The 16,071-nt window shown below is 36.9% G+C and overlaps 1 protein-coding gene and 1 pseudogene across 1 annotated transcript in view; both read left to right on the forward strand.

The window, feature by feature from the left end:
• The first annotated feature begins 3,858 nt into the window (after positions 1 to 3,858).
• The window catches only part of GPC5 (glypican 5), a 1,125,293-nt gene continuing 1,113,080 nt past the window's right edge, over positions 3,859 to 16,071 (forward strand). The window contains exon 1 of the mRNA XM_006913808.1: positions 3,859 to 4,071. Within this exon, the coding sequence (XP_006913870.1) occupies positions 3,906 to 4,071 (166 nt within the window). The 5' untranslated portion in view covers positions 3,859 to 3,905. The remainder of the gene's footprint in view (positions 4,072 to 16,071) is intronic.
• Positions 8,814 to 8,933, forward strand: LOC112481410 (annotated as a pseudogene).

Here is a 16,071-nt window from a genome sequence, read left to right on the forward strand (position 1 = left end):
TTTGGGCATTTAGCAGATCTGTAGCTTTTGAAAGGTTATTTAAAATCTTTATCTTCTGTTTTCTCATTAGTAGTATAATAGTAACTCTCTCATGGGGAGGTTGAAATATTAAATGAGATAATACTTTAAACAATAAATATTAGTTATTATTATTGATTGGGTACAGAAGTTACTCAAGCCAGATTCTGAGGGTGGTCCAACCAGTGGCCAGTCTTAACCTAAAGCGGTAGTCAGGGTTGAGGGCAAAGTGACATCATTAAGATCTACCTGAACCATATTGGACGTTTTTTTCACTCTTTACAAGGTCTTGAGTTGACACGCTATAAACAGTTACTTAGAATCTTTACATTTAGAAGATTACAAGGTGTATTATTTTAAATAACGATCATTTAGAGATTCTCCTACCTCAGGCTGTCAATATTTCAAAAGCAAAAACATATTGCCTATTACATAAAAAGCATTCAATAAATGTTTATTGAATAACCTTTGAAAAATGAGGTATCATCACTATCAAATTATGGAAATTTCTCCCAAGATTCATCTGTAATGTTTACAGGTAAATTGAACAAAAGATTACTTTTAATACAGTGTATAGAGATTGCTCTATAATGTTCATATAGAAGGCACTTTGGTATTGAATTTTGGTTGGAAGAAGGAAACTTGTCTTGAAGCATCACAGAATAGCCAGAGCACGCTGTCCGGTTGGGTAGTTGGCAGAGGGATACAGGTAAGAACAGAAGCTCTGCCAAGCCCTGCTCATTCGCTGTGGTAGCAGTAGGAAATAAGAGGTAGAAATGAAATATTTATTTTTTTGTAATTGGAGACATTTTATGTGGACTAAATATATTTATTTTCTCAGTAGACCCTGCTCCATTTCTATAACTTCCCACCTAATTGTTCCATTGAAATAAATTACAAAAATATCTCTGTAATCCCTATTATGCCTAGCATAGCAGGGTTTTTAAAAAATATAGTATGTGTGCAATCAGTATTTGTTAGTTAATTAGTTTTTACTGAGCCATCAATAATTCTCAGTTATGTTTGTGATTTTACCCTTGCAAGATAAATTGTTTTAGAGATTCCAAGTGAATAAATCAGACTAGGAGGTCTTTTAATGCTAATAATCTGTGATGATCAAATCTATCAGAAAGATCTTGGTAAGAAAAAAAGTTTTGCAAAAACCTAGGGTTTTAGTAGCCTGTATTAACATACAAGGGATTCCAGTAGAATAAATATTGCAGATAAAAGTTATGTATATGCATAGATAAAAAATCTGATAATTTATGAGTAGCCTTTGGTGTTACTGGATGTAACCCAATGGGTTCGTTGGTATGGTTTGGAGTGGCCAAGGAGAGCCTGCGGTTAATAGCATGAGTTTTGGATTCTAATTCCTGGGTTTGATTCCTTGTTCCACCACTTAACAGCTGTGTTGGCCTTAGGCAAGTCATTTCACCTATCTGTGTCTATTTCAATGATAATAGTAATTACTTTGTAGCATTGTTATAAAGGTTAAATAAATGAATTAGTATCTATAAAAAGCACTTTGAATATTATCTGGCACCTAAGCACTATACACATCTTCATGGTCATCTTTCCTTCTCATAGATACAGCTGACTTCCAAGCAGTCTTTGTATGCTTGGTGGCTAGAGACGTACTCCCCTCCAACCTTCCAAGATAAAGATATAAAACTTTGCCTGAAATTCTTGAATTTAAAAGCAGCTAAAATTTTTACTTCTCATTTATTAAGAGAGCTTCTCAAAAAAAATTTCTAGTGTTCATGGAATTGATGTTAAAAGCCAAGTAAGCATTATTTCACTGAAGTGTTTCAGCCATTGCCCTGGAATGGTCTTAAAGCAAGCAATCTGCTACTGAAAGTGCTGCCTTTGATATCAAATGGTCATTAAAAGTCTCATGACACTTAACTAAGACTTAAAATTATTCTTTTCTATCTCTTGGCAAGGGTTCAAATTTGAGATTAAATTCCCTTTAAGTGGTTAAGGCATTTATAGTCTCCCCTGTCTGATGCTTTTAAGTAGTTCTTTTATTGGAGGAGTACCGTCCTCACGTGTCTTGAGATGAAGAAATAGTCTTGTCATTCCAATACTTATTATTGAGTCAATCATTTAGAAAATGGATCCAGCAATTCCCTTTCTGGGTATCTATTCGAGGACTATGAAAACTACTTTGAAAAGGTATATGTACCCCTGTATTCATTGCAGCATTACTTACAAGAGCCCAGATATGGAAACAATGTTAAGTGTCTGACTGATGAATAGCTAAGGAAGATGTGGTATTTGCACACAATGGAATACTCCTTAAAGCCATAAAAAAGATGAAAAACCTTGCTATTTGTGACAACATGAATGCATCTTGAGGGTATTATGTTAAGTGAATTAATTCAGAGGGAAATGGAGAAAAACCATATTTCACTCATATGTGGAATATTAAATAAAGGAAACAAACAAACACACAAAACTAAACAAAAACTCATAGATATGGACGAGAGTTTGGTGGTTACCAGAAAGAGAGTGGGGTGGGAGAAGGGCAAAATGGGTAAAGGAGGTCAAATGTATGGTTAAGTATGCAAACTAGACTTTTGGTAGAGAACAAGCTATAGTGTATACAGATATTGAATTATAATTTTATATACTTGGAACTTATATGATGTTATTAACCAATGTTTCCTAAATTGAAAAGAAAAAAAGTTAAAAAGAAAAAGAAAATGCACGTGGCCCTTTGTTTCATAGTTTCTAATGCATTCCTTTTGTAAATTGTAAATTGACAAAATTCCTGACATTTAAAAATCGCTTAGTCTTCATTTTTTTATCTTTGCGAAAAACTCTCTGAGCACTCTTATCTCAGTAGTTCTTTGAGAAATACGTTAAAGAAATTCTGGAAGTGGACCCTTACAGATACAAAATGCTGAAGTAAAATATGATGCTAAAGGGTGATAAGAGAATAAACTGGACTTTACTGTGATAATAATGTGATAAGGTTTGAATATAATTCTTATGACTTCTAATTCTTTCAGAAAATCATAGTTAAAGTTACAGAAATATGTTTTGAAGCAGTAACACAAAGCATTAAAAATTAACTTCTCACGCATTCTTTTAAAACCTGGTAAGTGCTATTAAGCCTCTCAATTGTCAAAAAGACAGTTTTTGTCTTTTATATTGTGCCCAGATCTCATTACATGAAATTTCTATACAAATTTCCATGTTTTGAGGACGTTGATTTATAGGGAGATATTTCATCTTAGTTCTAGTTGGGGTTTCTCATCTCTTGTCTTCTCTGAGCCTTTTCATACATTCGCTCTTCTTTCTATCAAGCTGTTGTTCCCTAAAAGGGATGGGAGAGCGAGATTTGGGTTTCGTTTTATTTATTTCTTTGCTCCAGGCAGTGTCGCTCTGATGTTTCTCCAGCGTGGGCCTGGCGTTCCAGCTGCTGGGCTGGTGCGGCCCGGCCAGCGCGCCGGGCGTGGAGTGCAGGGGCGGGGCCTGAGCGCGGGGCGGGGCTTGCCCGCGGAGCGCGGCGGCTCGGCGCATCTCAGGTTGGCGGCTTCAAGCTCCGCCGGTGGCGACCGTGGCGGTGGCCGGAGCCGGATGCTTGTGGGCTCTGTGCAGCTCCAGACGTATTCCTTTTCCGAGCAGCGCCAGCTCGCTCCCGCAGGAGAGGGAGACCCAGCGGCGCTCTGAGCTAGAACTCTGGTGTCTCAACCTCGGGGCTCTTCGAGAGAAAGCTAAGTGCTCGCAGGTGCAGCCTGTGTCCCAGAGCTGTCCCGGAACGCCCGCCGTGTGACTGCGTCTCTTGGGAGGTTCGACTGCCGAGCCTTTTCCAGAGCCTGCGCGGAGGGCGCGCGGGGAGAGTGGGCTCCACGACGGAGAAAGGGGTGACCAGGACACAGATGATGGACGCACGGACCTGGCGCGTGGGCTGGCGTTGTCTCCTCCTTCTGGTTATCGTTGGGTCTACTCGAAGCGAAGGCGTGCAGAGCTGCGAAGAAGTTCGGAAACTTTTCCAGTGGCGCCTGGCGGGAGCAGTCAAGGGGCTGCCGGATTCGCCGAGGGCAGGTAAGGCGCTGCTGGCCAGTGTAGTACAGTGCGTCTGGACGCGGGGTCGGAGTCAGGGTCGGGGCCAGGGCGTTCTGAGCACCGACCTTGCCCTCCCTACGCTCTCGGGGTGGCCTTTAGTGGGAAGATGATCTCTCAGGCCCTCCAGCCGCTCAAGGTGAATCCCAGGAAGCCCTCTGGGGAAAGCTGGGTGTGAACGTCCCGAGCGCAGCTCCGGGAATCCCTGACTATGGGAGTAGTCAGCTGCTAAATTGAGCTCTGGGCATTTGCTTCCCACCCCGGCTCCGCTTAGTCTCGGCTGATACATTGGAAGAGGCATGTAAAGCAGACTGACTGCGCTTCTGTTGCGAGTGTGAATTTCACCAGTGCCCTGCGTAGGGACCCGTTTGTTGCTCTCTCGTATAGTGAGTGGACGGAGTTGGGTCGGTCGTTCCAAGTTTGATCATAAAATCACAAACCTCGGTTACGCTCCTTGCTGGAGAGTGGGACGCTGATAAGGCAGCCTGTTTCCTCTGTAATTAGGACTCGGACCCCGTACACCCACCCTTCCACACTGGCGTGACTCCTAGTCGCGTCTTGGAGCCCTGACATCAAGTCTTCTTTGCTGGAACCCAAACTGTCCAGGGTGTCTTTATAAACCATCGTGTAGTTTCAACTCCTGAAAGGTTTGATGGCAACAGGCGATCAAACGGAACGTATTGGGGAGCCACTGAACACGGATGAGATATACTAGAAATTGAAGGGGAAAGAATATAGTGAGCGTGGTCAGGGTAGATTTCTGGTTTCTCTAAGCGCCTTTGCCTGCCCTATTATCCTGCTCTCCGCCCCCACCGTGCAAATTTCCTTCAGCTGGTGGAATTTTTGTTTAAATTAGGTCCGAAAGCATGGGTCTTAATTGTCAAGCACAATAGCAGGTGTCCGAGCTAAGATCTTTCCGGGACAACATATCCTAACTATGAAGGCAACACAGAAGAATGCTGTGAACGTTTTGGTTGAACAAAGAACTTGTGAAGGATGCTTGGGTTTAAAATCCGTCCTTTGCCTGAGTGAGGAGACTTTCTTTTAGCACTATGAAGTAGCTATTTTGCTTTTACTGGTTGTGGACTCAGTTCTGGAGTCCTCCAAGGAAAATCTGGGCATCTCAGAACACTGAATCTATTTTAGTTTATGTGACCAGTCTTTTAAACAAACAAAATATTTTTTTTTTGACTATCATTTTGGTACTAGGTGCTTTTTCTGTACTATATGAAACGACATAGTTCATATTCTTAGTTTATGGCAATTCTTCTGTCCTCAAACATCACTCCCTTCTAACCTGTTTTCATATTTCAGTGTATTCTTTTTATTAACAACTGAATCTCACTTATTGGTAGCTAATAAAACCTCACTTATCAGGGTGTGTATGTTGGGAAGGGGGTGCTATGAGGGCATTGAGCTGTGAAATCCTCACCTGCATTATTAAATTTTGCCTCCCATATAATTTTGGCTATGTTCAGTGAATGTTGACAGTTCCCCAGCAAGGCCTTGATTTTACTCGCCTTTCATGTCTCAGTATTTCTGGTACCTGCTTGGATGCAACACATTGACTGGAAGGTGTTACATTTCTAGAACCTCATCTCTTTTGAAGAGGAACTTTACGGAGTATTAGTCACTGACATAACATTTTACCAGGATATAAGGGGGAAACTGAAGCTCTGACTTGTAGAGAAGAAAATGGTTGTACTTATTTGCATTTAATACTCATGGCACATAAAAAGAGCCAGGATGACAAGCACCTTCTCTTCTAAGACATTGTGACATGTTTCCCCGTTGCTAGTGCCTTTCTTGATCTTTGGCTTAAGGTGATGGAGGAATCACAGTAGCACCTGTAACGGGCCTGTGCAGGGTTACGCTTTTAGGGACATCAGTGGTGCTGGTGGAAAGGAGTGCTACCTTCCTTTGATATTTGCATTAAGAAAAAGTCATATGAAAGTATTATTCTGAATTAGAGTCACGCAATAAAAGGAACTAAAATATTCTCATTCTCAAATTGAGTAAACCACACATACCATATGCTACATAAATGCTTCTCTTTATTTTTGTATTTATGTATGATCTGTAACATTTAGCTTGATTAGATATAGTAGTTGACTGTCTTATTTTCTAAAATTACCCTCAATTTCAATATATAAGTAGTCATTTCCATATAAGAATACAAATATTAATATTCTTTGTAACAAATATACTTATTTAGCACATAGGCCTTCACTGACTAAAGCTAATACATTTAAATTTCATACTTGTTTCCTTGAAAGTATTTTTAGTGCTCTCTTGCATTTCTTGTCCACAAGTGGTTTATTTCTGGGATGCTTAACCAAAATGCTTTTTAAAAAATCTAAGCAGATATAATAACTTTTTACAGTTTCTTCCTATATTTGTGGCTTTTGCATCTTCTGAAAACCATCTTACCCAATTTGAAATTATTAAAATGTTGAGAAGGGCCATTTAAACTGTTTCTCAGATTCCCCTCACCTTTGTTCTCTACCCTGCTCCAATTCTTTTAAGCCTATTGAGCTCCTAAGGATGTTTGGATGAGAAATGTGAAAAAGGAGAGAAGGTGTAAATGTGATTAGAATTACAGATTTCCCTGTGTTCTGATTTTATTTCCTAAGTAGTAGTCAAGGTGCCCTTTGCTCTCGTTTATTTTATTCAGAAAAGGACTGTTAGTCAAAGTGTCTTAAAAGTCCTTTTATTTTTATTTTATTTATTGGGGTGGAGGGATAGTGCTTTCCCATTGAAATTCTCTTCACATGTGCATTGTTCACACATGTATTATTTCCTATTTTAAAGACGATCATTCAGAAAGAAAAGGCTTATAAAAAAGTCTAAGACTACATTCAGATAATTTATATACCAACTGATTTTGAAAATGTGGATATTCGTTGATACAGAGAGTAGTTTGTGAAAGTGTGTACACCATTTTCTTGGTAGCTTTTGGCTACAAATAGGATAATAAAAATAAACTTAATGTGGCAAAATGAAATCTTGACTATAGGATAGTTTAAGTAGTGCTCTATAATTTTAATTTTTAACTGCTTTCATTGTAATCAAATCTTATAATTACTTCAAAGACAGTGTTATTTCATTCTCACACTCAAGAGAAATACTCTACCTGGTAACATTGGAGTTTGGAATCATAGACATTTGGGTTTCAAAACCTGGTTCTGTCACCTGTAGCTCTATGACCCAGGTTAATCAGTTATCTTTGAACCTTTGTTTTCTCATCAGTAATATGGGAATATTAGTTCTTAAAGGGTTGCTGCATCGATGAAATGAAGTAATGTATGTATGTAAAATAGCACAAATCCACGCACATAGTAAGTACTCAAAAATGAGTTGTTGTCATTACAATTTTTATTTAGTGTCTTGATTTTAACTGGACTTGGCCTTTAAGGGTTAAATTTTGGTTTTAGATCTCTGTATATTAGTAGATGCTTTTATAACAACTAGTTTTTTTCCCCAAGTCACAACTGATTGTTTCTAAAATTGGGAAATGCATTCCTATTGGAAATGGCATTTATTAGGTTGTGGTCAACATTTTGTTTCTTTTCATGAACTAATGGAAACTCTAAGAAAGAAACGAGACTATAGGCAGCCAGAGCTACTGCCTCCACTGCCGCCGCCACCACCACCACCACCATTCTGCTGTCTGTATTCAGGGAGGTGAAGTAGTGTATATTGGTTGGGTTAGGAATTCACACAGTTAGATGGCTGGTGGCCATAGTCACTCCTTGACTGTAACCTTAGGTTGAGACTCTTATTTCTCACGAACTAACCCCTTTTGTTGATTGAGTGGCATAGTTATGGTGTTCGAATTTCCAAAGCTATAAAAGGGACTTATGGTCTGACATTGGGGCAGATTATTATCAGGATTGCCTTGTATTGAAGCCCACTATCCAAGAACCACCAGAAACACACCTATTGTCAAACAAATTAAGTTCATTTTGCTTGCTGCAGCAAGAGAGATTGTACACCATAGGAACTGTGGGTGTCTTGGTAAGAGGCAATTGAGAGGGGCTTTTTATAGGATTTGGGCTTGTGCTGAGTGATTACAAGGAGGGTTTAATAAAACAGGGCAGTTCAGAAATTGGGCGTCTTTGTAATTTATCTAGGCTTTACGAAGATTAAGATATGAGTAGTTGTTAATGAAGAAGCAGTAATCACTCTTGTTGGTCAAAAGAAGTGGATTGTGATTTGTAGAGGGTCCTTGTGGCTACCTTGCTGTACCACAGGTCTCAAGTAGCTTTGTCTCATCATTGTTTTCCTATTCTTTGCATGTTCTCTGTGTTGAGTTGTAAACATCAAGGCCTAATTTCAGTGTCAGGGCAGTTTGTTACTTTCTCCTCTAGAAAGCCCAGTACGTGCTTTGATGTCTAAGAGAATCATGGGTTTCATTTTTATCCAGGCCTTTTAGTAAAGCTTAATGGTAGGGAAGTGAGTATGATTTTCTACTTTAAGGACATGGAATATGATTGTCCATTAGGGGCCTGTCTTGTACTAATTACACTCTATTCCCTCATTGGTAAAGGTTGTGTGTGATCCTGTCCTCCCATTATTCCAGAATTTATTTTTGCCAAGTGTCCAACATCCTGTATTTGTATAGTTTGTGTTATGAGGAGCTTAATTTGGGGAACTTAAGAATAGCATTTTATAATTATCCTACTCTCCTCCCAACCACGTTTCCAGCTTTTCAAGATTTTCTGGCCTACGGCCATGCCACCCTTAACAAACCCGATCTCATCTGATCTCGGAAGCTAAGGAGGGTCGGGCCCTGCTTATTATTTGGATGGGAGACCACATCGGAATATTAGGTGCTGTAGGCATAAAAAAAAAAAAAAAAAAAAAAAGATTTTCTGGAATATGGATTTTTCTCTTGTTTGTGTGTGTGTAATTTACTTTCCACATTTGATAAGAATACCTTCTAAGTCTATAATGTTTTTTAGAACTGTTAACTGGTGTAAGACGAAGAGTACCATTCCAACAAACAGATGTCTCACCTAAACAGACATGATTTATAAATTAATGGCCTTCTGGTATAACTCTTCAAGAAACCACAAACTTATTTTGTTAAAATGGAGTCATGAGAAACTCCAGTCATATGCCTTGTTGAAATAGATCAAACACCTGATCTACTTGGTCAAGTAACAATAACAATTAATTTTAATATAGAATAGCCATTTTCCATATCTACTTTTCTTTTATAAAAGCCTAACCTTCAACTAGAAGAAAAGTCAACATCAATTGTGCTTTAAGTTCTTCCACTTTTCAGGGTTAGAAATATCAAATTTTGCTAATGATACTGCTCAAATCACAGTAAAATGATTAGTTATTCTTCTATGAATCATAGTAAATAGAACAGCTTTTGATTAGCCATATCTGGTTCATATATGGCTGCCATGTAAGTTGAATATATAATATGCTTTTATAGAAAGATTTTGTACTTCCATGTTTTTATGGAAGATTATGTATTCACCTAAAAGTTTAAAGCACTGAAAAGTACAAAGTAAGCAAAATACCTTTACCATCCAGAAATAACCATCACCAACCCTTTGTATTATTTTTCAACACCCTTGCCAATATTCTGCTAAGCACATAAATATTTTTTGAAGGAATGTAGAGTCACTTTACTTTTCTTTATAACCAAGTATGAATGTATCAGTATTCCCCAGGACATTAAACATCCTTCTAAACACTTTTTTTAGTGACTGTATAGTATTTCACTGAATTACTGTATCATAAATTGAATTCACTTTTGTTATCAGAAATGCAGGTTTCCATATTCACTACTACAAAATCACATGGCTAAGGACATCAAAGGTAAATGTACTAAACTCTTACCACATACACAGCTTTGCTCATGATGTACATTCATTCTGTATTAGAATTTTTCAGTGTTAGCACCATTAACCTTTGGAGCTGGATAATTCTTTGGGGTGCATGTGTGTGTGTGTGTGTGGGGTGGGTGGGTATAGTGGCTGTCCTGTGCACTATAATATATTTAGAAGCCTCCATGACCTTCACCACTAATGCTAGTAGCAATATCTACCTTTCCCCAGTTGTGACAACCAAAAATGTCTCCAGACAAAATCAAACTGGTAGGGAACCATTGGCATAAACTGTCCAGTCTATGGCTCCTTCACACACACATTATATAGCTGGCTAGTTTGTAAACTTCAGGTCTTAGCTTAAATGTCAGCTCTTCTGAAAAGCATTTCTCAAGATTCAGTGAGCTCTTTCCCAGTGAGTATTGTAGAACCCTCTTGTTTCATCGCACTTATCATGGTGACATGTTTTTCTTTCTTTTTACTGTTGACCTTTCACCACTAGATTGTGTATATGGTGAGAATAGAGAACATATCTACCAGGGCCATTTTCATGAGCGTGTAACCTGTGCAGTCACACAGGGCCCCACACTCACAAGGGCCCCATGCTTGTTTTAACATTCTTTTGTCACCATCTTGAAGTTTGAACAAAGGAGCCTGCATTTTCTTTTTGCATTGGGCCCTGCAAATTATGTAGCCAGTCCTATTGTATACCTTGCTCATTATGGAATATCTGGTGCCCAGGAGTGCCTGACATGGAATAAGAGTTGAAGTATTTGTTGACATCAGTCCATTGGAATAAGAGTTGAAGTATTTGTTGACATCAGTCCATGAGTATTGAACATCCAAGATTCTGCTTTGCATATACAATGATTTTTTTTTATGTTTTATGGTGTTATATAAATGGGTTAAATTTTGGCCCCTAAATGTTTTACTTATTTATAGCAGGTCAGAGCCTAAAGCCCACCAGTGCTAAACTCAAATTTTTATATATCTAATTGCTTTAATATGTTCAAGAAGGCATGTTTATAGTCATTTAGAGTCTGCTTGTATTGTATACCTCACAAAACTGCATCCTTCATCAGCTAGTCCTGGATGAAACAAACTCTGGGGCTGTAAAAGACCTCAGTTGCCACTGCCCTTTGAAGCTCTCTGTTTCAGAGACTTCCCATCTTGCTGCTGAGTTAATATCACTTAGACACGAGAGCCCCCTCTATAGTTCTCTTCTCTTTTGGAGTTCCCTTGTGACTTTTTCTCTTCTGAGTAGTAGCCCTGCACTGTTCTCTCTGGAAGGTCTCCTGCTGTAAGGGACATCAGTTCTCATGCAACCTGTGGAAGCACCACCCAAGTAAAGCCCATTGTATAGCACTGCCATCTTGAGGTGCTGCCTTTTCCTTGATCAGCCTTGAAATCCTCAAACTTACCACATATAGATGATTACTTAGTTATTTCTGATATAGGGTAGGGACTCAGAGCAGCAATACTGATTTTAAATATATTTCCTTTCCTCTACTAGACTATAGGCTACTTGAGAGTGGGATCTATGATTTATCTCTTTGTTCTGTGATTAGGCCAAAATTAATAAGTTTTGATTTGTATAATTAACCTTTTATATATATAGTTACCTAATAGGTTCAATTTATTGTGTTTAATTATGTTTTCTGTGCTTAATATTAATAGAATGAGAAATCTGGAGTTGAAGTTTTTAAAAATATATTCTGATCTAGGCTCATTTGTGTTGTCGAGTACATTGTTTTAATGGAATCAATATTTTCTTGTGTAACTTTGCCACATATTCTATAAAGTCACACAACACTTTTAAGTGTAAATTTAAAGGAATTTTTATCTGTATTACCTAATACGTTTGAAATGGAGTAAATGAATTGCCAAATAAATGTCTGGAAGAACGTTTCCTCAAATGTCCTGCAAGGAAAGGAAGATTACTTAACAATTAAATACTGGAATTATTTGCATAGTTTTTATCATCATGTAGACAGTGTAGACAGTAGATCTGCTGTGGAACATTAATTGATCTATCATAAGGAGAATGGGGAAAAATAAAGGTCAGCAAATATAATTTACATTTGGCTCTGGATTGATTGGTGTGTGTTTTATGTGAATGTTTTTCTTGAAAAATAGTTTCTTTCCATGAAGAAATTAATAGTAAGGAACTAGAAAGTGGTTTAGTTTTTCCATTTCCCACCCTTGTTAATTCCACATAAAGAGTAAAGTACATATTATTCCTGAGCTGGGGAGATCGTTTATTAGAGGATCCTGACTTGGGGTCCAGACTCCATATAGACCAAGCAGAGAGACCACAGCCTTTCGAAATAAGCAAATAGTTGCTACCAAAGCAAAAACATGATATATCGAAGCAGGTATAATCTGTCTCTAAAGTATTTAAAACAATTCCAATTTTACACATACTCACTTAGTCTGTAGGCTCTCTCTTCAATGATAGGTTAGGGGAAAAAACTTTTTTTTTTTTAGTATGAAGTGTGGTTGGTTACTTCTTAGGGTATCTTACAAGAGGTATTAGGTAATTTTACCTAAGTAGAAGGATTGTTTAAGTCAGTGCTAATGATACATGCATATTTTGATATGGTTCAGGTATTAACTTAAATGTGTTTCATATAAAGCCATATGTAATAGTAGTAAACATTCCTTGTTTCATAATTTAAATTGCTTATTACTCTTATTAGGATATTTGAATTATTAGTTTTCCTCTCCTGTGCTATAACCAAATTCCTTTTAGTTTTTATAATTCTATATGGAAATATAACTAAATAACCTTTGCAGATAACTTTTTTGGAGCTCATAGCCTTTTGCTTTTCTTTGTCTTACAGTTTCAAGGAACTTTAGTTGATGATTCCTTCAATATTTGTTTTGGGAGAGGGTAAGAACTGAGAAGGGAGTGGATAAAAAGCACATCAAGACTATGCCTTTGTTGATCAAAGGAATGTAAAAATTATCTCTGGAAGTCCTTGTTTTATATATATACACACATATATGTATGCATATACATATATATATATATATTTAGATTTATTTGCTTTTTGAATAACTCTTATTTAGGAAGGCTATACCAACTTACATTTGGTTCATTTTCTTTTGATCATTGAAAATGCTGGTGTTTAATGAACTGAAACTGAAGTAGGTCAATAAAATGAAGAGATTAAGTCTGTTCTCACCAGGCTTGGGATACATTTCACTCTGGGGGAAAAAAGTAATTTTTAAAAAAGTTTTTTTTATCAACTTAAAAGGTAAAGGAAATAAGAATAACATCTGAAAGTGTCAGAAAGCTGAGGAATCCAAGAGTTCTTCAGGGTACTATTTGTCAGATGAAGATATGTGGATCTGTGTTTATGTACTTAAAAGCTTTAGTTACATAACAAAACAATTTTACTTTTTTACTTTTATAAATTCAAGGGCACAAATAAGCTTTAGGATATTAAATGTTTAATATTCTATTCATCTTTGGAAATATCTTACATACCAAACGAGGAAAAATAATAGGTATGACAAAGCATTAAAATGTCATGGGATAAGTAAATAGGGAAGACAGACATTGTCACTTATGATTTGTCCCATATTATGGTCACATATTTTAGTGAATAACAATGAACTTATAGTTTTGAAATAGCTTAGTCTTGGCTCTATCGCATATTAGCTATGTGACCTTTAGCAAAGAACTCAATCTCTCAGAAAATGTTTTTCTTTCTTAACACTGATAGTGATACAGGCTTTCCTTTTCCCTATCAGTGGTTTTCAAGGACCACATGGTATGGTGAACGAGCTTTGTAAACAGTAGTATTCTCTACAAATATTACATAATTAATTTTACATGATTAATTCTATTACAAATGTTCTTCTTAGATACATTTTTTATATTCTATCAGGGAGCAAAGAAATAATAATAGAAGTCCTTTTCCTTTATGCTGATGAAATACCAAACTGTCACATACTTTTCTCCCATCATTCGCCCTCAAAGTATTAATCCCTTGGAAACATAGTCCATGTTTTCATTCTTTATTTTAGTTAATAAATGATTTATTATTTATAGTTTAAGTCTATTGTAAAATCAGATTTGTTCATTCATATTATGTAATTTAAGAACTGAAGACTGGTATTTTGCAAAATAATATAATTTAAACTAATTCAGTTAAGATAAAGGGGAAGGTACTTTGCATGGAAAAATGCAGAGTAACTACAAGCAGGGATAAGGTTTACCACATGTGATTGACTTCATGAGGTAAACGGGAGTTAATTCTCTACTGTGTTTTATTATGTTCTTATATGTCATTGCTCTGATGGGTCTTTCTGTGTCCCTTGTATTGAGGGTGTGAACTTTTCTTCCAGATGAGGGGCACAAAGGCGGAGTGTGCTGGCAAGTCTCTGCTCCTTCACATCGACTCTCCCCTCTGCTCTGTTTTTAGGCTATATCAGTGAGCATTCTTGTCTCTGGGAGTCAGTGGGGAGCAATGGCTGGAGAAGACTAGGCAAGTGGAGTGTGGTGGTTCCCAGGTCTCACTTTGTGGAGTCAGTACTAGCTGGCTATGAATGTCTGTTTAACTTAAGCACACACTCCTCCTGTCAGGTGACTTCACACCTCTCTGGATTCTGGTAACTACTTTCTCCTCCTGCCTCCTAAGAGGTAGTAACAGCTTCTCCACTGTTACTAGTTAGGGAGTACCACAGTATCCCTTACAGTTTTCCTATACCCTGCCCTTTATAAAACTTTTATCAAATAAGACGACTTGAGAGTACCAATCTATTTCTTTTCAGCATCCCATATGACAAAACTTAATATACTTTAAATATTTAAATCCACAGATTTAGAGATAATTTGATTTATAATGAAAATGCATAGAAATATAAATCGGTTCCGGAGTTAATGTATAAACATTTTTAGATGTTCACATCAATGATGATTTCTCTACTCACATTCAGTGATCATACTTTTGTTAGTTATTTCTTTCCCTCCCTTTCTCCTCGCCCCTTTTATGAAGAATATTGGTGGTGGTTAAATTTTTAGGTTTCAGTTTGGAAATATGACTAAATTGATAATACGCCATTATAACACAGTAGTTTAATCCCCAGCCACTCCATCGAGTCAGCCAATCACGGAATTCTCTAGACTTCTATTTCACAAATGCCCCTATAATTTCCCAACCTACTAGCAGTGTCACCACCATGCTTTAATCTAGTGTCTGTCCATGGCTAGAGTACTAAATCAGCCTACATCTACTCTTGGTCCTTGACAGTTCATCCCCAATTGAGTCCTAGTTGAGTTTCTAATAAAACTCAAATATTATCTTTATTTCTTGTGTTAAATTCTTCCATGATTCCCATGCCTTTCTTTAAAAAAAAAACAAAACAAAACAAAACATGATTATATTTGAATATATAAATTCTGTATAATCAAAAATAAAATAAACATAGTAGTGAAATAAATGGGGAAAAAATAAACCCTATAGCATTTCATCTGCAATATCTAGCAACCAAAATGTTAGTGACCTTAATCACAAATGAGCTCTTATAAATTGGTAACAAAGTCACTAATATTTCAAGGGAAATGAAATAACATACAGAGGAAATTTAAATCACATAAATGACTAATAAGGATATGTGAGGATGACGGAGCTCAACATTAACAGAGGGAAAACAATTTCTTAGGAATATCACATTGTCAAAGATTAAAAATACTGATAGCTAATGTTCCTGTAATGGTAGGAAGTAGAGTACTCTCACAAATACTGAGAGAGGAGACTGATGAAGAGTGTCTCTACATTCAGTGGGAATTCTGTAAATTTTGTGTATACCTTTTGCCTAGCAGCAACTCTATAGGAAAGTATTTCAACTAATTGGGTAAATTTAAACATATATTCGTAGTCATTGCACAGAATATTTGTAGCCAATGTAAATATATATTAATGTCCATTAAATGATAAATTATAGATAATTATGTGGGCATTAAATCAAGAGAGGTGAAACTATATAACCAAAAAAGAAAAAAATGACATAACATGTTGAGAGTAAAAGCAAAGTATGGCCCAACAGGAGAAAAAAAAGGAACTTAAATATCAATTTATGTATGAACATACCCCAAAATAAAATATACAAAATCCTATTAATGGTA

The sequence above is a fragment of the Pteropus alecto genome, unplaced genomic scaffold (genome assembly GCF_000325575.1).
Source record: "Pteropus alecto unplaced genomic scaffold, ASM32557v1 scaffold72, whole genome shotgun sequence".
NCBI classification, from domain to species: Eukaryota; Metazoa; Chordata; class Mammalia; order Chiroptera; family Pteropodidae; genus Pteropus; species Pteropus alecto.